The sequence below is a fragment of the Manis javanica genome, chromosome 4 (assembly GCF_040802235.1).
Source record: "Manis javanica isolate MJ-LG chromosome 4, MJ_LKY, whole genome shotgun sequence".
In the NCBI taxonomy this organism is placed as follows: Eukaryota; Metazoa; Chordata; class Mammalia; order Pholidota; family Manidae; genus Manis; species Manis javanica.
This window is the reverse complement of record NC_133159.1, coordinates 614,753-635,071: the sequence shown is the minus strand read 5'-3', so window position 1 is coordinate 635,071 and position 20,319 is coordinate 614,753. Positions and strand designations below refer to the sequence as shown.

General features: G+C 53.8%; 1 protein-coding gene and 1 long non-coding RNA gene across 3 annotated transcripts in view; one reads left to right on the top strand and one right to left on the bottom strand.

Annotated features, from left to right (window-relative positions):
• LOC108387022 (ATPase family AAA domain-containing protein 3) overlaps window positions 1-12,309 on the bottom strand; it is a 29,871-nt gene extending 17,562 nt beyond the window's left edge. For both annotated transcript variants that reach the window (XR_005056351.2, XM_036999655.2), the window contains exons 1-8: window positions 11,807-12,309; window positions 8,425-8,501; window positions 7,736-7,837; window positions 7,354-7,413; window positions 6,768-6,837; window positions 6,311-6,476; window positions 6,083-6,152; window positions 262-417 (exon numbers count right to left, since the gene is read on the bottom strand). Coding sequence is in view for 1 of the 2 variants with exons in the window: in XM_036999655.2 (XP_036855550.1) it covers window positions 262-417; window positions 6,083-6,152; window positions 6,311-6,476; window positions 6,768-6,837; window positions 7,354-7,413; window positions 7,736-7,837; window positions 8,425-8,501; window positions 11,807-12,008 (903 nt within the window). In the remaining variant the exon portion in view is untranslated. The remainder of the gene's footprint in view (window positions 1-261; window positions 418-6,082; window positions 6,153-6,310; window positions 6,477-6,767; window positions 6,838-7,353; window positions 7,414-7,735; window positions 7,838-8,424; window positions 8,502-11,806) is intronic.
• On the top strand, window positions 12,302-20,315 carry LOC118968615 (uncharacterized). The gene is made up of 3 exons (XR_005056352.2): window positions 12,302-12,424; window positions 16,749-16,893; window positions 18,839-20,315. It is a non-coding gene; the product is annotated as an uncharacterized lncRNA (long non-coding RNA).
• The last annotated feature ends 4 nt before the right edge of the window (window positions 20,316-20,319 follow it).

The following is a 20,319-nucleotide window of genomic DNA, read 5'->3' as shown; positions in this document are numbered from 1 at the left end:
GGCAGCCAGCACCACGCCACTGGCAGCAACTCCTCTCAGGATGGCAGAGGGGCCTCGGGAGTTTGTAAACCCCAAGTCTACCCAGGGAACAGTCACAACAGCAGTCCCACTGAGGCGACCACAGATGGGGGGCCTCCCCTGTGCTTATGCACAGACCCCAGGGACAGCATCAGCAGGAAGGAAAAGGCCAAAAGGGAGCCCCGTGAAGAGGGGGCGGGTAGCACTGGGGCAGGATGCTGGCCCCCAGCCCACCACAGTTACCTGCAGCGGGTGCCTCAAGGCCTCCAGCGCAGTGATTCGAGAGGTCTCCCTCACCAGGGAGGGCTTCCCCAGCCGCGCCTCGATGTACCGTCCAGCCACAGACGTGGCATTCTTGGCGGAGTAGATCCCAACAGCCAGCAGGGTGAGGCCAGCCACCTGGAGCAGGGCAGAGAGGGAGTGATGCCCACCAGCTGTGCCAGTCAGCAGTCAACAGGCCCCTCACCATCTCATCCCATCCCTCACCAAGCGAGGGTGAGATCATATGGGGGAGTCTACACCCCCAAATCCTGCACGTGGCTGGTGCTCAATGACACATGACTAAAGAAGACACGAGGACATTTCCAGAAAGTAAGTTTACCACCAACGTCCTTTTTCTCAGAAAGCTACTAGAGAACGTGTCCCAGCAGGACAGGGGAAGCTCCCAGGTGACAGGAGTGCCCCTGTGGAGAGGCGGAGGGACCGCTGGGCTGGTGGGGAACAAGGCAGATGCTTCAGTGGGACCACAGTCGTGGCGCCTGCCCACGCGCTGCAGAAAGGCCCGCACAGCAACCCCTGACGGCAGAGCTACAGTCCCTCCCTCAGGACGAGCAGCCGGGCGGCGGCGGAGCCACGGCCTTGGAGCGGACGGCCACAGCTGGGAGACGGACGTGCGGGCCAGTGCGGGGCCTCCCTGTCGGCTCCCGCAGGAACCCCAGGCTGCCTCCGTGGGTCTGAAAGCAGGACTCTGCTGCTCTCGCACGGGCTTCCCTCCTCTGCGACCCTTCCTGCTGGCAGGGGGGCAGGAGGCGCTGCTGACGTGTACAGCGGCCAGTGTCCCAGCAGAGGGCGCCTGGGGGGAGGGAGGAGGGCACTGCCTTCCAGAGCCCAGACACCAGCAGAAGATACCTGCTTTCACCTCCTGGAACATAAGCAGACCCTTCCCCAACCAGAACAGGGCACAGGTCTGCGGGTAACAGGACGGCAGCTGGCAGGGAGGCAACTGACCTTGCTCAGAGGGCCTCCCCCGCCACTGGGTCTCTGACCGCCACCACTAGGGCCACAGCTCAGGAGAACTCAGGGCCACGGGGAAATGCTGACATGCTCGGGGCAGCAAGGAGCCACCACTCACAGGTGTGGCTGGCAAGCTCCAGGGACGTGGCATGCTATAGCCTCTATAAACCTCTCCTTTATCTCCTGTCGTGCTGACAACCCACGGCGAGTTCAGAGGGGGGCTATGGACGCGTCCCCACAGGCCTGCCACAGGTTGGAACTTTAGTCTGTGCAGCTTTCAAGTTCAAGCGAGAAACGCTCTGAAGCTGAGGCCGCTGCTGGGACACACGCAGCAGCTCCGAGGGCCCGTGCCCTCTGCTCACAGAAGCTGAACTGTTCCAGGACAACAAGGCTGACCTAAAACCACCGCTGATTCCTTTAAAAACTAACTGGTCAGAAAAATACAACCTTCCAAGACTGACCCAGGAAGAAACAAAAACCTAAACAGACCAATTACCAGCAACGAAATTGAATCGGTAATCAAAAAACTACCCAAGGACAAAACCCCAGGCCAGATGGATTTACCTCGGAATTTTATCAGACATACAGAGAAGACATAATACCCGTTCTCCTTAAAGTTTTCCAAAAAATAGAAGAGGAGGGAATACTCCCAAACTCATTCTATGAAGCCAGCATCACTCTAGTACCAAAACCAGGCAAAGACCCCACCAAAAAAGAAAATTACAGACCAATATCCCTGATGAACATAGATGCAGAAATACTCAAAAAAATATTAGCAAACCGAATTCAAAAATACATCAAGAGGATCATACATCATGCCCAAGTGGGATTCATCCCAGGGATGCAAGGATGGTACAACATTCGAAAATCCATCAACATCATCCACCACATCAACAAAAAGGACAAAAACCACATGATCATCTCCATAGATGCTGAAAACCCCTCAACAAAATTCAACATCCATTCATGATAAAAACTCTCAACAAAATGGGTATAGAGGGCAGGTACCTCAACATAATAAAGGCCATATATGACAAACCCACAGCCAACATCATACTTAACAGCGAGAAGCTGAGAGCTTTTCCTCTGAGATCAGGAACCAGACAGGGATGCCCACTCTCCCCACTGTTATTCAACATAGTACTGGAGGTCACAGCCACGGCAATCAGACAAAACAAAGAAATACAAGGAATCCAGATTGGTAAGGAAGAAGTCAAACTGTCACTATTTGCAGATGACATGATATTGTACATAAAAAACCCTAAAGACTCTACTCCAAAACTACTAGAATATCTGAATTTAGCAACGTTGCAGGATACAAATTAACACAGAGAAATCTGTAGCTTTCCTACACACTAACAATGAACTAGCAGAGAGAGAAATCAGGGAAAAAATTCCATTCACAACTGCATCAAAAAGAATAAAATACCTAGGAATGAACCTAACCAAGGAAGTGAAAGACCTATACCCTGAAAACTACAAGACACTCTTCACAGAAATTAAAGAGGTCACTAACAAATGGAAACTCATCCCATGCTCCTGGCTAGGAAGAATTAATATTATCAAAATGGCCATCCTGCCCAAAGCAATATACAGATTCAATGCAATCCCTATGAAAGTACCAACAACATTCTTCAACGAAGTGGAACAAATAGTTCTAAAATTCATATGGAACAACAAAAGACCCTGAATAGCCAAAGCAATCCCAAGAAGAAGAATAAAGTGGGGGGGATGTCACTTCCCAACTTCAAGATCAACTACAAAGCCACAGTAATCAAAACAATTTGGTACTGGCACAAGAACAGACCCACAGATCAATGGAACAGAATACAGACTCCAGACATTAACCCAAACATATATGGCCAATTAATATATGATAAAGGAGCCATGGACATACAATGGGGAAATGACGGTCTCTTCAACAGATGGTGCTGGCAAAACTGGACAGCTACATGTAAGAGAATGAAACTGGATCACTGTTTAACCTCATACACAAAAGTAAATTTGAAATGGACCAAAGACCTGAATGTAAGACATGAAACCATAAAACTCTTAGAAAAAAACATAGGCAAAAATCTCATGGACATAAACATGAGCAGCTTCTTCATGAACATATCTCCCCAGGCAAGGGAAACAAAAGCAAAAATGAACAAGTGGGACTATATCAAACTAAAAAGCTTCTGTACAGCAAAGGACGCCATCAGTAGAACAAAAAGGAACCCTACAGTATGGGAGAATATATTCATAAATGACAGATCCGATAAAGGGTTGACATTCAAAATATATAAAGAGCTCACCCACCTCAACAAACAAAAAGCAAATAATCCAATTAAAAAATGGGCAGAGGAGCTGAACAGACAGTTCTCCAAAGAAGAAATTCAGATAGCGAACAGACACATGAAAAGATGCTCCACATCGCTAATCATCAGAGAAATGCAAATTAAAACCACGATGAGATATCACCTCACCCCAGTAAGGATGGCTACCATCCAAAAGACAAACAACAACAAATGCTGGCGAGGTTGTGGAGAAAGGGGAACCCTCCTACACTGCTGGAGGGAATGTAAATTAGTTCAACCATTGTGGAAAGCAGTATGGAGGTTCCCAAAAACACGAAAAAAACAGAAATACCATTTGACCCAGGAATTCCTCTCCTAGGAATTTACCCTAAGAATGCAGGAGCCCAGTTTGAAAGAGACATATGCACCCCTATGTTTATCGCAGCTCTATTTACAATAGCCAAGATATGGAAGCACCCTAAGTGTCCATCAGTAGATGAATGGATAAAGAAGATGTGGTACATATACACAATGGAATATTATTCAGCCATAAGAGGAAAACAAATCCTACCATTCGCAACAACATGGATGGAGCTGGAGGGTATCATACTCAGTGAAATAAGCCAGGCAGAGAAAGAGAAATACCAAATGATTTCCTTCATATGTGCAGTATAAGAACGAAGAAAAACTGAAGGAACAAAACAGCAGCAGACTCACAGAACCCAAGAATGGACTAACAGTTACCAAAGGGAAAGGGACTGGGGAGGATGGGTGGGAAGCGAGGGATAAGGGGAAAAAAGGGGACATTACTATTAGCAGACATAATGTAGGCGTTGGGGGCACGGGGAGGGCTGTACAACACAGAGAAGACAAATGGTGATTCTACAGTATCTTACTATGCTGATGGACAGTGACTGTAATGGGGTATGTGGGGGGGACTTGGTGATGGGGGGAGTCTAGTAAACATAATGTTGTTCATGTAATTGTACGTTAATAATACCAAAAAAAAAAAAAAAGCCATGATTAATCTCCACTATAGAACTTATTCAAGAAAAAAAACCCACAACTACCTGGTCAGCATGCTGCGCAGTCCGGTCCCAGCACGTGACAGCTCCCCCAGTGCCGATCAGCAGCGACGCACACAGACCCCCCCAGCCCATGTCCCTGGGCAGCACCCGCAGCTTGTCATGAGAGCCTTGTGCTGCTGGGTGAGGGCGCTGAGGGCAGTGCAGGCAACTCGGGGTGGGCGGGGAGGGGGTCCAGCAGGGGGCAAGTGTGCGGTGCCCCCACATCGGCTCTGCTCACTCAGAATGGGCATGCATCTCACCCCGATCCACTCAGAACACAAGGGGCTGAACTGTGGCTGCCACAGTACAGCCTTGACCCAGGGCCAGTTTCCCTCCCACAAAAACTCTTGCTGGGCTGGGTGGGGCACCGGGGAGGCAGGACGGGGTCATTAGAGGAAGCTGTTCTCTTCACCTGAACACCGGACCCTGCAGGCTCGCTGCCTGAGGTAGGGAATGGAGGGATGGCAGGAGAGGGCCGGGCTCAAGACCCAGCACCAACTCCAGGCAGCGCAGGCCTCAGTCAGGGCCTCCCAGGAACCTGGGCCTGATTTCCCCAGGGCCTCCACTACTGACCTGAGGCTCCAAGGGCAGCAACATGCTTGGGAAGAACATGCCAGGAGCCCTGTGCATCCTGCACCCATGTCCTGGACAAAGCTGGGCAACTGTGGGGGCCACTCAGAACCAGCAGTGTGACCAGCCGCGAGCTATGGCGACTGCAGTCCCGGCCTCCAGGAGGGTCCACTCCCTGCTTGCTCAGGGCTGGCCTGCCCTCACCTGCCACCCCCATCTCACAAGGCTGGAACCACATCTAAATGTTTGGGGCAGGGCTCCAGGAGCCAGCAAAGGCACGGGGACAACAGCTCCACATCCTTGCTACGTGGCCTGTGGTGCTGAGGATCAGCATGTTTACCATCTGACCCCTCCTCAGGGTCGGTCCCTTGCAAGCAAGGGTTGAGTCTTGCTCCTGGGCCCAGAACGGTGGCTGGCACAGCACCAACACCCAGGAGGTATTTGTGGAGTGGCGTCTTTTCAGTAACCAGTTGCACCCCAAGTGCTGAGTGGCCATGACAAGGCACACTGCTGGGCTCTTAGGGTGCATGCCTGGAGCCCTGCAGCCTCAATGGGCTGGCTAGCTTCTGTTTCCCGCTGGAGGGTGGGGACTCTCAGAGAAGCCCACCACACCTCCTGATGCCTAGAATCAGCCTGGCACATGTCCAAGCTGCTGGTCTAGTTACACTTTCCAAAGGGAGACACATGCAAGGGAGATGGAAACTGGAACCCCAAGCCCTAGCCCCTTTCCCATGCCTTCCGGCTCGGGCGGAAAACCCGGAACCCTCATCCCCGCCATGGCCAGAGCCCATGGCACATCTCGTGCTCTCAGGAGAGGGGAGCAGCCTGCTCAGCATGCTTCCCGTTGCTAGCCAGGGGCCCTCCTGCTGCAGGAGGCTGGGCAATGCAGCCTGCATGGGAGGAAGTGGCACTTACCGTGGCTGTCACTTTGTCCCAGTCTGTCACAAAGGCACGGAATCCTTCACCAAACAGGGTGCCAGCCATCCTGTGGAGGAAGCAGCAATGTAATGGGGAAGGAAATGGCCCTGGGAGCCCGGCTGCAGAAAGGGCAAGGGCTCAGAGAGGTCACTCGGGGTCCAGCTACAAGGACTGCCGTGCGCTGATGAGGGGGTGCCGCGGGGCCCCCGGGTCACGCCTCCTGACCTGATGGACTCCAGGATGGTCTGGCGGTGCTCAGCAGCCTTCAGGCGGATCTGCTCACGGGTAATGTCCGCATTCTCACGCTCAGCCTTGGCCCGGGCGCGCGCCTCAGCCTCGACCCGCAGCATCTCATTCTTGTGCCGCAGCTCCATCTCCCGCTCCATGGTGGCTGCCAGGAAAGGCAGGAGGGTTCAGCCGCACGCCGCGGCCCCCCTCCAGTGAGGCCCAGGAACTCTGCCCACAGGACAGCCCTGCGGAGGAGCTGACACTGCAGATGAGGCCGAGCCTGTCACGGGCCCTGGGAAGCAGACCGCGTCCACGCCGCCTGAGGACCCAAGCGCCTGAAGCCGCTGCGCCCCCCCGTGGCAGCTGGCCCTGCGCGCCCTCCTCGCCCGCCCAGCCTGGGCGCGCCCCCCACGGACACAGCCCCGCAAGCAGCCCCGGGCAGAGCGGAAGCCACCTTGCCGCATGGCCTCCTGCTTCTGCACAGACTCCTCCTGCTTCCGTAAATTCTCCTCGTTAAGAAGTTGCTGAGGATATAAAAAAAAAGGAAAAGCTTTCAAAACTGGGAAACACTCAACATCAACCTGAGAGGTCGCTGCTCTGGCCAGGGGAAGCTTCCCCAGCCCGAGGGCTCTGCCTTTCTCAGGGGCACGTACTGCACAGCCAGGTCTGCGTCTATCCTGGGAACCGTGTGCCCCAGGAACCAGGCTCGGGGGCCCCACCAGCTCAGCGGACTCATGGCTGTCCTCACAAAACCCTGCTTTGTTAAATTTGCCCATTAAATGTAAAAGCTATGACGCCAATAACCCCAATGGGCACAGGCATTTTAAAGTCCCCACAAACCCGGGAGAACCCCAAGCCACTGGAGCTGCTCTGCTGCACAGCCTACTTGGCACCATGTGGCAGGAGCCTGCAGGCCCGAGGGCCCCGTGCATGTGCCTGCAGCCCCACCAGGACCCAGTGCTCACAGCCCTGGGCCAGGCCGCCATCTCCCAAGACCTCAAGCGCCCTGCTCTCAGGGAGGGCGGAAGCCCCAAGCTCACCTGCTGCTTCAGCTGGTCCTCATAGCGCTGCCGAGCCAGCTTGTCCTGGTACTGGGCCCGCTGTGGAGGGGGAGCAGCGGGGGCTCAGCTCAGCTGGATGGGTGGGGATGGGCGGGGGGGCTAGGCCAGTGTCTGCACCCAGACCTCCCTGTGCACTGGGACCCTGAACAAGCTACCCAGCTGCACCCACTGTGCTGGTGAGCACACGCACAGACGGGGCCCCCTCACCACAATCCGCACTGAGGGATTCAAGGGCTGTAAGTGTTTTCCCAAGGTCACCTAAGGGCCTCGATGGGCCCACAGCAGACCCAGGTGTCTCTGGGGTCACAGTGTGTCCTGGTTGCTCGGGCCCCCCCAGGCCTGGGGGCCGGGCGTCACTCACAGCTTGGTGCTGCCGGGTCTCCTCACCCAGGGTCTTCCTCCTCTCCTCGGCCTGCACACGGATCTGCTCGCTCTTCAGCTGCTCCACAGCAGCCTCGTACTCCTGCCAAGCACACCCGCAGCTGCCGGCCCAGAGCCTGCAAGGTCCTACGCAGGCCCTGGGGCTTGTCCTGCATCCTGAGTGGGCTCCACAGCGGCCAGACGGCCCTCTGAACCAGCCAGCCCCCAAGGCCCATCGCTGTCTGTGGCACCCACACCACACCAAGACCCAGAAGGACTGACGACAGGCAGACGGACTGGGCCGGGCTCCAGAGCATGCCGGTCCCCACCTGCCCTGACACTAGCTCCCCGTGGTTTATAACACGTGCTCACTTTCTGGCTGCACTTTACAACAGCCAGTCCGGGGGGACAGGGCCTCTGTCTTTCCAACATTTGTTATGTGCTCGGCAAAAGACGCCAGGTGAGAACTTGTCCTGGGAAGCCCAGGACATCCTTGCCCGCATCTGCCCTCCAGGTGGTTCTGCTGCAGGAACTCAGGCCACAGCCCACTGCCTGTCCTCGAACTCTCCTGGCTTCCCTGGACCATGAAGGGAGAGGGAAGCCTCAGGAGGCACCTGAGCACGTGCCCGGCACCCACTGGGGTCCACGGGAGCGTGGCACAGCTCGGCCAGTGCCACACCCACCGCTCACCTTGAGCTTGGACTGCTGCTCCAGCTGCAGCGTCTGCTCCTGCATCTGTGCGAGACTCAGCGCCTCCTTGGCATGTCCTGCAGGGCGTGGGAGGAAGCGGCGTGAGGACAGCCTCGAGATGGGCGGGAGGTGCCCCTGCGCCAAGGAGCTTTTGGGGAGACCAGCTCACCTCAACCCTAAAGCACACGTACCCACCCTCAGTCCTGGTCAGACCCTGCTTGCTGACCCCTCCATCCCAAGGCCACTGTCGCCTTCTTGTCATCTAGCACACAAGGTCTTATCCCCCAGAGGACTGTCACATTCCACAGGAATTTATCAGAAAAGCTGTCTCTCCCGTTGAGAGAAGGGTCAATGTGGCATCAGTTTCCCAGTTTAACGGAGAGCAAGTCTGTGACTAGAGTACCCTTTGTGTTTATGGCACGCACGCTGCTCTTAAGCCTCTGATATATTGGTCTGCTGTTCGGCACTTGCAAGCAAAAGGATGAAAGAGAAGCAATCATAAATTAAATCAGAAACAAGCCAACATGCACAGGGCAACACTTGTCACAGATGTGCTAGGAACACGCGTGTCAGCCTCCTGTGGCTCTTGTTCCTAAAGTGGGACTTGCATCTGTTGACATGCAAGTGTCATGAGAGGAAGCCGGCTGCCGGCACTCTCTTAGCTGAACACCTCAGCACCAGGCCTCTCAAATGCGGCCATGATGACATAAGAGCAGAGAAAGAAGGTGGGAACCAAGCACGTCTCCCTGCTGCCACACCATTCCTGGTTTGCTCCTTTGCTCACAGTTTCAACCTTCTATCCCCCAGGAATCCACCGTACTTTTTTAAAGCCTTCAAAGTAAGCTGCAGACCCAGTACTGGTCACCCCCACACTGCAGCAATAGGTTGCTAACTATATCACGCCCTGCTCACAGGCCCAGTGTTGTTTTGGGAGTTAAATTGACACCATAAGCACACCCCCAGCGTTGAGATGGACGTAGAGGAGCGCCAGTGCTGGGTGATCTGCCAGGGCGCACAGCCTGGTGTGAACAGTGTCGCTCAGGAAGAACCTTCAGGGCTGGTCAGGATCAGGGCACCACCGGCCCCTGGGGCCCAGTGCAAGGCTCTCCCCTGGGTCACTGGTGGCCAGAAGTGCAGATTTCCTAAGGATCCACCTCAGAGCAGAGGCAGCCCAAAGGCACCAGGGTGCTGTCCAGTTCGCTGAGTCAGGAAGCCACAAAGCCCAAGGGATGCAGGACCATGGGAGCCCCTGAACTAGCCCTTCCCAGAGGGAGTGGGGCAGCACAGGAACGTGGGTATCACAGCCAGTAACGCTGGGGTCCAATCCCAGCTGCCCAGTTCACTCACGGTGTGACCCTTGGCACTCTCGAGTGCCTCACCTGATGATGGGGCAGAGCCAGCACCGCACGGATGCCAAGCAGGACAAGAGAACAGGCCAGGCACTCAACACAGCCTGGCAGCCCCCAGCCCCGTGAACACAAACTACGACTTCAACACAGCACTAAACTCATCACCTTTGAGTCATCCTGCACATTCATCCCCAAGCATCACCCAGCACCTCCTACAGGCACAGTGTTGTTTTAGGGGCCCACCTTCCACAGAGTATACAGGTAATGGACTGGATGGAGCACACAGGCAGCTCAAGGCCGAATGTGCTGCTCTGGCCTCCCAGGAGGGCCAGGGAGACCTGGGGAACGAGGTAGCCCTGGGCTGGGCCCTGAGGGACAGAGAAGGCAGTCACACTGCAAGGAGCAGATGGGAGACAGCAGTGAGGTCAAACAAGAGCAGGCTCAGGCCAGCCAGGGAGGCGCGGCTGCTTGTGAACTGGGGGCACAGGAGGAGGGCTTGCAGAGGGGCTACCAGGCAGGCGTGGGAGACCAGGGCAAAACCCCTCCCAGTAGTGAGGCCAAGGAGGGCAGCGGCAAGACCAAGTAGAGTCCACAGGTGGACAAAACCACTGGATGTGGAGAGCTGCTGGGGAACCCATACCTCCAGCAGGGGCCCCCAGAGACTCTGCAGATGCTGCTTGGTCCTGGGGAAGTGGAGGCCAAGGCCCTGGGGACCCAGGCAGAGAATGTTCTGGGGCTGGAACTCTGGGAAGCCAGTGCAGGAGACTTGGGAGCAGCTCAGAGGCATGAACCCATAGGGAGGAGAGACCCCCTCAAGCTGCTCCCCTCAAACGTACTCCAGGTCTTTACACAGGCCTGTATAACTGCGTGGGCTGGGGTTTCGGGGGGCGGCAGTCAGGATTCAACTTCCCAAAGTGGGAAAACTGAAATGATGGGCACGGTAAGTGGGTGAAACCCCACAAGAGCTGGGACAGAAAGGTGTCCCCCAACTAAGCTTTTTACATGAAATCAGATCACGTGTCAAAAGTCCGTCATCTGAGGTACCTTGAAGCCCAGCCATTGTCTTAATGCAACCTGACGATTGACATCTTGCAAACTTAATTCACCAATCCGAGGTGGGAGGTGTTCCTGCTAGACCTAAGGAAACAGGTTGTCTACAAGTTTTGATTGTCCCTCTGGGGGCCCATTTATCCACACATTTTGATTGTCCCTCTGGGGATCTGAGAGCCAGGCAGGCCAGGACCTTTGCCCGGGGTACTACTGTAGCCCCTGGGGAAGTGCAGGGATTGAGCCACACAGTGGCTCTCTCCCTCCTTATGAAGGAAGACTGCTGACGCCTGCTTACAATAAGGCTTCCCTATAGTCTCCTTTTAAGGAAAGGCAACTCCACTTGAACAAAAGTTGAAGAACCATTGTATTTCAACCAACATTTATTCAGCATCTTCCACATTCCAGGTTCTTGAACAAGAGACAAACAGTTAAAGCCACAGGTGGGAGTAAAGTTGGGAGGAAAAACGTGGGCCTCGTGAAGATCCAGTGGCTGCTGATGCCTTGAAGTCCCTGGGTCAGGAAGGTCATGGGACTGGCCCTGGGGCTGTTGATCTACACACCTTGCCCACGTGAACGCTATCTTTTTCCAGCAATAGATGCAAATGTTCTGTTTTCCTCAAAACCAATTACCCTCAAGAACGCTTCCCTTCTACGCAACCACCACACAGGGCTCTCCGATCTGGCCACGTCTTGGCCGTTCCACGTGGAAACAGCAAGAGGCGGAAGGAGCTCCTGCCTAGGGCGGTAACTGAAGACCCAGGTGCAGCCCCGGCACGGACTACCTGCAGCCTCTGAAAGTCCCCTCCGTACTGATTTTTTCATCTGAAAGACGCATGGCAGCTGGGAAAATACCAGATGGGGAAAGGATCACGACTCTTCCCGCACGCAAGGCGGCTTTGGCCAGGTTTTCCCCGCAGACCAGTTTCCTCGCCCGACCAGCAGCACTGCCCCTCGCCGCCCGCCGCCCCGGGCTCCGCACTCACGCGAGTGCTCCAGCTCCCGCGCCGCCTTGGCCGCGCGCTCGAGGCCCGTCGGATCGAAGTTGCTCCATTTGTCCTTGGGCGCCGGCCGGTCCCCCGCACCGCGGTCCCCGCCGCCGTCGGCCCCGGGCTGCGCGGGCGGCAGGGACAGCGGCGGCCCCGCGCCTTCGCCCTTGGGGCCCTTGATGCCGAAGAGCCACGACATGACCCGCGAGCACGGGGCGCCGCTGCAGCCGCCGGGATCGCAGGCAAGCGCGCGGCTCAGAGCCCTCCACGCGCCGCGAGTCGGCACCCGGGGCCGTGCGCAGGCGCCGCCACGCCCCTTCCTCCCGGGCGACGGAAGCGCGTGAGGGCCACTTGCCGTGCTCGGTCCTCCGATTGTGTGCGAGGCCCGCGTCGTCTCGGCGCGGTCGCCGCGATTGCCCCATCTGGCTCTGGGGGCGGGGCGTGAGGGGCGGGGCGTCAGGGGCGGAAGTAGGAGCCTGCTTACGGGGGCCAGTCCGGAGCCAAATTAACGTGCTGGGCGCGCGCGCCCGGTGGCGACAGTTCCCTGTGGCAACCGCCCTGTGTCCCGTTGCTACGGGCGCCAGAGGCCCGGAAGCGGCGACGGCGGACAGGCAGGTGCGGCCTGGGCTGGGGCGCCGGGCCCGGTGGGAGGGCGGCCCCTCAGGTCCCCCGCGGCGGCCACAGCGCTCCGCGACCTACGAACCTCCGTCCCATTCGGAAAGTGTCGCGAAAGGAGGGCGCACCCGCCTCCAGAGGGAGGAGGGCTTCCCAGCTTCCGAGCCACACCCCCCCAGCGCCCTGTCAAGCTCCTGCCAAATGGCAAACCAGGCGCCCTCGGCTCGGTAGGCGCTGCGGGACGGAGTCGCCTGGGAGACGGAGCCCTTGTCTACACGCGGCTCGGCCACATACCGCCTCTAGTTCCGTCCCAGCCTGGCATTTGGCAAGCTAGTGTATTTTCTGTGAAAAGGAATAACTTTGGGGAAAAAAGCTCTGCGAGTAAAAAATTGGTTTCAAAAAAGATCACTTTCACTTGACTTAATTTTTTTTTTTTTAGAGGGCATCTCTCATATTTATTGATCAAATGGTTGTTAACAACAATAAAATTCAGTATAGGGGGGTCAACGCTCAATGTACAATCATTAATCCATCTCAAGCCTAATTCTCGTCAGTCTCCAATCTTCTGAAGCATAACGAACAAGTTCTTACATGGTGAACGAATTCTTACCTAGTGAATAAATTCTTACATGGTGAACAGTGCAAGGGCATTCATCACAGAAACTTTCGGTTTTGATCACGCATTATGAACTATAAACAATCAGGTCAAATATGAATATTCGTTTGATTTTTGTACTTGATTTATATGTTGATCCCACATTTCTCCCTTTATTATTATTATTATTTTTATTTTTAATAAAATGCTGAAGTGGTAGGTAGATGCAAGATAAAGGTAGAAAACATAGTTTACTGCTGTAAGAGGGCAAATGTAGATGATCAGATGCTCAGGTGTGTGCCTATGGACTAAGTATTAATCCAAGCTAGACAAGGGCAGCAAGACATCCACGGATGCAGAAGATTTCTCTCAAAGCAGGGGGGGTGAGGTTCTGAGCCTCACCTCTGTTGATCCCCAATTTCTCACCTGATGGCCCCCCTGCGACTGTGCCTGTCTTAGGTTGTTCCTCCCTTGAGGAATCTTACCCGTCTCTGGCTAACCAGTCATCTTCCAGGGCCATACAGGGAGATGTAAAGTTGGTAAGTGACAGAGAAACCATATTGTTTGCAAAGGTTAGCTTTTTACTTCTTTGCAGATTTATGCCCTGTGGCTTCTATGCCCAGCACTTGTCTCGAGGTATCTTTACCACCTGGAGGAATTATGATACTCGGTAAATTCAATATGAGGCACGAATTCTATTTAAGGGTTGTAATTAGGAAGGAAGAATAAAAGCTATAGAGGTAGCAGACGGAAGAAAACATGGGAGGATTGATTATTTCTTTGACATATCTTCTTGTAGAGTAACATAAGTATGTATAGGTTTTAAACTACTAACTAATTTGCACACACATATTAACATAATAGGAATATGGTGACATAAACAAAGCAAATCTATAATTACCATCCATCTCCAGTGAAGCCAAGAAAACCATTTAGGCACCCTAGGCATTTGTGAAAATTTATCTATGATATGATGGATATTGTCCAACTGTACTTGAACCATCAGACAAATTAAAGCAGCCCATTTCTGGGATCTGTTCACCTCCCATATGTCCTTTTAACCATAGATAGTCTATAGTCATGAGATTTTGGAGCGCTACAACTTGCACCCCTCCCAACTCCTGGTTGAGTTCCAACAGTACAGATCCGGTCAAATTCGTTGTCTCACTGTATGCACATGCCAGCCTAGACATCTCCCTCCTCATTCCTATGGCAAGTCCAGGAGACGGTGGGCTGGATGCAGCCACAACCGCAGCATCGCCCGGATCCCTGTGGAGGCTTTTTGATGATCATCCCCCGGCACGAGTCCTCCAGAGAGTGCTGATGCCGGAAGCTCCTCCTCATATCGTATCTTAGTTCATTTTCTGGGTATCCAAGCTAGGCCTTGATCTTCTGCATAGAAACAAAGAGACCCTTTGCCCACACTTTGACATGCCCTCTATACCACTGTGCAGAACTCATTGGAGGTCAGCACACAGGAACAGCTTTTTTTTTTTTTTTTTTATTAAGAGAAAGGAATATTATCAGAAAAGAGTACCTCCATAGCTGATCATCTGACACCCTTTAAGTGATCAACATTAAGGATATTTAAAGCATGCGTTGATCTTTGATTTACCAATAGTTTTATCCTGTTAAGGAGTAATCCCCCTTTTCTTTCTTTCTTTCTTTCTTTTTTTTTTTTTAATTTTTAATCTACACTTACATGAAGAATACTATGTTTACTATGCTCTCCCCTATATCAGGTCCCCCCTAACAACCACATTACGGTTACTGTCCATCAGCTTAGCAAAATGTTGTAGAGTCACTACTTGTCCTCTCTGTGTTGTGCAGCCCACCCTCCCCTTTCTCCCTCCCCCCATGCATGCTAATCTTAATACCCACCTTCTTCTTCCCCCCCCTTATCCCTCCCTGCCCACCCATCCTCCCCAGTTCTTTCCCTTTGGTACCTGTTAGTCCATTTTTGGGTTCTGTAATTCTGCTGCTGTTTTGTTCCTTCAGTTTTTCCTTTGTTCCTATACTCCTCAGATGAGTGACATCATTTGGTATTTCTCTTTCTCCACTTGGCTTATTTCACTGAGCATAATACTCTCCAGCTCCATCCATGTTGCTGCAAATGGTTGGATTTTTCCACTTCTTATGGCTGAGTAGTATTCCATTGTGTATATGTACCACATCTTCTTTATCCATTCATCTACCAATGAACATTTAGGTTGCTTCCAATTCTTGGCTATTGTAAAGAGTGCTGCGATAAACATAGGGGTGCATCTGTCTTTCTCAAACTTGATTGCTGCGTTCTTAGGGTAAATTCCTAGGAGTGGAATTCCTGGGTCAAATGGTAGGTCTGTTTTGAGCATTTTGATGAACCTCCATACTGCTTTCCACAATGGTTGAACTAATTTACATTCCCACCAGCAGTGCAGGAGGGTTCCCCTTTCTCCACAGCCTCGCCAACATTTGTTGTTGTTTGTCTTTTGGATGGTGGCCATCCTAACTGGTGTGAGGTGATACCTCATTGTAGTTTTAATTTGCATTTCTCTGATAATTAGCGATGTGGAGCATCTTTTCATGTGTCTGTTGGCCATCTGTATTTCTTTTTTAGAGAACTGTCTGTTCAGTTCCTCTGCCCATTTTTTAATTGGGTTATTTGTTTTTTGTTTGTTGAGGCGTGTGAGCTCTTTATATATTCTGGACGTCAAGCCTTTATCGGATGTGTCATTTTCAAATATATTCTCCCATACTGTAGGGTTCCTTTTTGTTCTATTGATGGTGTCTTTCGCTGTACAGAAGCTTTTCAGCTTAATATAGTCCCACTTGCTCATTTTTGCTGTTGTTTTCCTTGCCCGGGGATATATGTTCAAGAAGAGGTCACTCATGTTTATGTCTAAGAGGTTTTTGCCTATGTTTTTTTCCAAGAGTTTAATGGTTTCATGACTTACATTCAGGTCTTTGATCCATTTTGAGTTTACCTTTGTATATGGGGTTAGACAATGGTCCAGTTTCATTCTCCTACATGTAGCTGTCCAGTTTTGCCAGCACCATCTGTTGAAGAGACTGTCATTTTGCCATTGTATGTCCTTGGCTCCTTTATCAAATATTAATTGACCATATATGTTTGGGTTAATGTCTGGAGTCTCTAATCTGTTCCACTGGTCTGTGGCTCTGTTCTTGTGCCAGTACCAAATTGTCTTGATTACTATGGCTTTGTAGTAGAGCTTGAAGTTGGGGAGTGAGATTCCCCCCTACTTTATTCTTCTTTTTCAGGATTGCTTTGGCTATTCGGGGTCTTTGGTGTTTCCGTATGAATTTTTGAATTATTTGTTCCAATTCATTGAAGAATGTTGCTGGTAATTTGAGAGGGATTGCATCAAATCTGTATATTGCTTTGGGCAGGATGGCCATTTTGACGATATTAATTCTTCCTAGCCATGAGCATGGGATGAGTTTCCATTTACTAGTGTCACTTGACTTAATTTTTAAAACAAATTGCCGTTCTTAGATGCAGGCGATTGCACTCGTTTCCCTCGTTGAAGTTGCCCCGGTGCCACACTCTCCAATTGACCGTGGGCCACGCGAAACATGCAGTCCACGTCTTGTGTCCTTGCGTTTGTGACTTAAAATCTTAGACCGAAACCATTGGGGAGGACAGACACACATTCCTAAAGATACTGAATCAATAAGAAGGAATCATGACGATGCCTTGTCCCTGACACACTCATGCTTCATTGTCAGATGTGGGGTCATGCGCCGCTCCTGCTGAGGTGCTCACAGAAGGGATCCCCCGACACCACCTCCCCACAGCATGGTTTTCTTCTCTGAGGGTGTCCTCCAGCAGTGAAGACCAGGAGGAGATAGCAAGAGGTCAGAGATGCAAATGGTAAGCTTGGCCTCCAGCCTGACCTTGCGTCCAGACGGGGGATGCAGCTGCCTGGGGAAACCCAGGCCAGGAGAGCAGAGTGGGTCCCAGCCAGGCCAAGTGCAGAGCGCTGTACCCCCAGAGCCCAGGCAGCAGATCTGGCCAGATCTCGGGGGGTTGCAGGGCACACTAGAGCTGTGGCCTTCCAGTCCAGCCTGTGGCCCCCATGACCCTGCCTCCCAGCACTGAGGCTAAAACTGCTGGCTGCCCGACCTTCCTGCTGTCTCCCATGCATGGACCTGTGCAGAAGCCTGTCCACTTAAACCAGGAGCCCCTCACATGACAGAATGAGACCCCCTGCTGCCCTATTAGTTTTTGGTCTCACTTTTCTAGGACAGGACAGCCGGGCCTTCCTCCGGGGCTGGTCTCTCTCCTGTTCTTTCTCTCAGCTTCCAAAAGGACCCACTGATCCCTGTCTCACTCAGGTCACCCAGCCCACATGCCCCCCACACCCACCCCCACTAAGCAGAGCCCAGCCTGGCCCTTCCAGGCCCAACCCCTTGCAGCATGGGGTCCTGGGCCACTGGCCCCCCTACCCAGCAGAGCTCCCAGCTTTCTTTAGGGTCCCTACAGCTTCTCCCTGTGGCTCAGGTTTAAGAAGAGGTAATGAAGGACAGCACGGCCAAGACCTCAGACACATGCTACTTGGGCCCAGGCCTGGAGAATGACCTGGGACTGTGCCAGAGCTCACTGCCCCCCCAGCACTGTCTCCCCGAGCAGTGTTTGCTGTCAGGGAAGTGGTTCCCTGCTTGGACCCCCAGCTCACTGTGTTCTCAGGAGAGAAGCCGACTCAACTGCACAGTCTGGACGGCCCTCGGAAGCAACAGTCACTCAGACCCCATGGTCCTGAGGGGTCCCAGTGTTCTCTGGGAGGGGCTGGGAGTGGGCATCTGTGGGGGCGGTCCTGCCTGGAGCAGTAGGACAGCAGAGGAGCAGGAACTGGAGCTGCAGGGCCCCCGCCACGACTCGAGGAGCTCATGGACCTCACCCCCTCCCCTGAACAGCAGTGTGCATCCCATGGGCAACACCAAAGCCGGGTGAACCAGGGTCTCCGCTCCTGTGGATGCTGTGGTCAGGGGCTCAGGCAAGCCACTGGCTGCCACTGCTCTCCGAGCTGTCGCTACACCTGGTGGGGACAGGGGGACTTTTCTTCCTGAAAAGCTCTCATGTCTGTGGCTAAGGCGATATAATTTGTTGTGGGTGCATGCATCCAAATTCCTGAAACCTGGGCAATTAGAGGCGGGTGTTTTAATTCCTTATGAGAACACATCAGTGAATGGGGTCATCCCCAACCCTGCTCAGGGAACATCTGCCCCCCTTCCTGAGAATGGCAACTGGCCTGAGAGCCTCCTGCCCAGGATTGGGTCCACCTCCCACCTAAGGGCTGGCAACCCAGGCACGGGGTCTCCTTTGTGCCCTTACTTCACCTTACTCACCTACCTCTAGAGGAAGCTATGACTTCCACTGGCATTTGTTTTGTTTTACATTGGAGGAAAATTTTTTCATCCCAGAAAAGTGGCAGACACACAGCTGTTGCATTTGAGCTGGATTTTCCTAGACTGTGACCTCACTCCAGCAGGAGGCTGGGAGGACTTGAGGGCCTCTCAGTGGGGCTGTGCTTTGGGACTTGACAACCGTATTAGTGTCACCATGGAAACAGCTCCTGCTGGAGGACGTAGGAGCAGACTGCACCACTCCATCCTGGGTAACTTCCCAGAAATGTCAGCTCAGACCTTAGCTGCCACCCAGCCGTCTCACAGACAGCATTTGTCCAAGAACTGTGGAGCTGGAGTGCAGTGCCTGACCCTTGCACTGCCCCTTCACCACTGGGGAAGCCCTGGGGCTTTGGTGGAGGCCCCAGGTGGGCTTGGTGAAAGCCTCAGATTTCTCCTCATTGTCTGGGCAGGCAACAGCTGCCCCTCCCCCATGGAGCATGAGAACTGGAACAGATGTGAGAGCTGGAGCCCACCCGCCCCTGCAGGAAGCACCCTCCTGAGCCCACCCACTCCTGCCACATGGATGCCTGCCTGCAGCATGGGTCACAACCTCTTGCTTTCCTTGCCGCAACCAGAAGCAAGCACCGCACAGCCCTTTCTGATTTTCAGGTGCACCTCAGGGTGCTTGTAGGTGCCTCGTGAAGTGGTGTGTGCCAATCCCGCTGGCGTCAACCTGGGCCCTGGACCTAGTGTGGAGTCAGGGCAGCATGCTAGGAGATGGAGGAGCAGGGATAGGGGGACACCAGGAGAGACTCTTTCCTGGAGATTGTTCCCAAAGACCCTTAAGAATTTCCTGTAAAGATGCAAAGGGCAGAGCTTTCCGGAAAGGCATCCCTTGGCATGGAGATGGAAAAGGCCTCATTTCCAGCAGTGATGAGGCAAGCCTGAGCCTCTTCCAGCTGGAGGGCCATGTGTCTTCAGAGCTCTGCCCTCTCTGGGGATGTAGGCATGTTCTGGGGGAAGGAGCTGTCACTCACCTTGTCTGTAGTGTGTGACTGAGCTGTTAGCCAGCATTCTCAGGCCTCTGCTGCTGCTTGCATGGCACTTCGTTAATCAGACGGGGGTGCTCAGTGTGGAAGGGGGCCCTCTCTGTGGCACTGATATACTTGGACCTACAAGCACCTGGGGGTCTGGGTGGGGACATGTGCCTGCCTAGGGGGCATTCTGCCCCTTGGGGGCAGCAGGCCAAGTCCCAGGCCCAGAAAGAGTTCCCTCAAAGCTCAAAGCCTGTTCACATCCACCAGCCTCAGGACAGAGCCAGCTGCTGAAGTCACAGGAGTCTCTGACCTTCTGGTCAGGGTGTCAGTAGAAACCTGCAGGGGCACACTCAGGTTTCCCCAGGCCTGACTTCAGGGAGATGGGGGCACATGGAGGAGAAACCCATCAGCCACCTGGCAGTGCCCACCCTTGCCAAGTCTGACCTGGCCAGGCCCTGACACCTGCGCCTTGGGCTGGGCCCACCCCCGAGTGTGCCACTGCAGGTTTCTACTGACGCCTGGGTTAAGGCTATTTGTCCCATCAGGAGGCAGCCATCAGACGGCCGTTGGGGGTGCCTGCTGCCAGCAGAGGGCGCCGGGCCCCAGCCCTGAGCCCTGGGCAGAAAGCTGCGGTGGGGGCAGCCCTGCAGAGCCAGGCCTCTGTAGCCATCGCTCCAGCAACTGCCCACTCCGAACTGTGGCCTTCCAGCCCACAGAAACAGCCTGAGTACTCTGAAGAGGGGGTTCACGGGGAGGCCCTTGATGGCATGGTGGTCTGAGTCCCAGCGTGGGGTGGGGGGACGCTCCTCTCCTTTCCCGCACGAGCCTGCCCCCACCCCGTTGGCCTTCCATCGAGGACTTTTTATGGGGCTGGCATGTTTCGACGAGAAGTAAGCACTCTAGAACACTGCAGG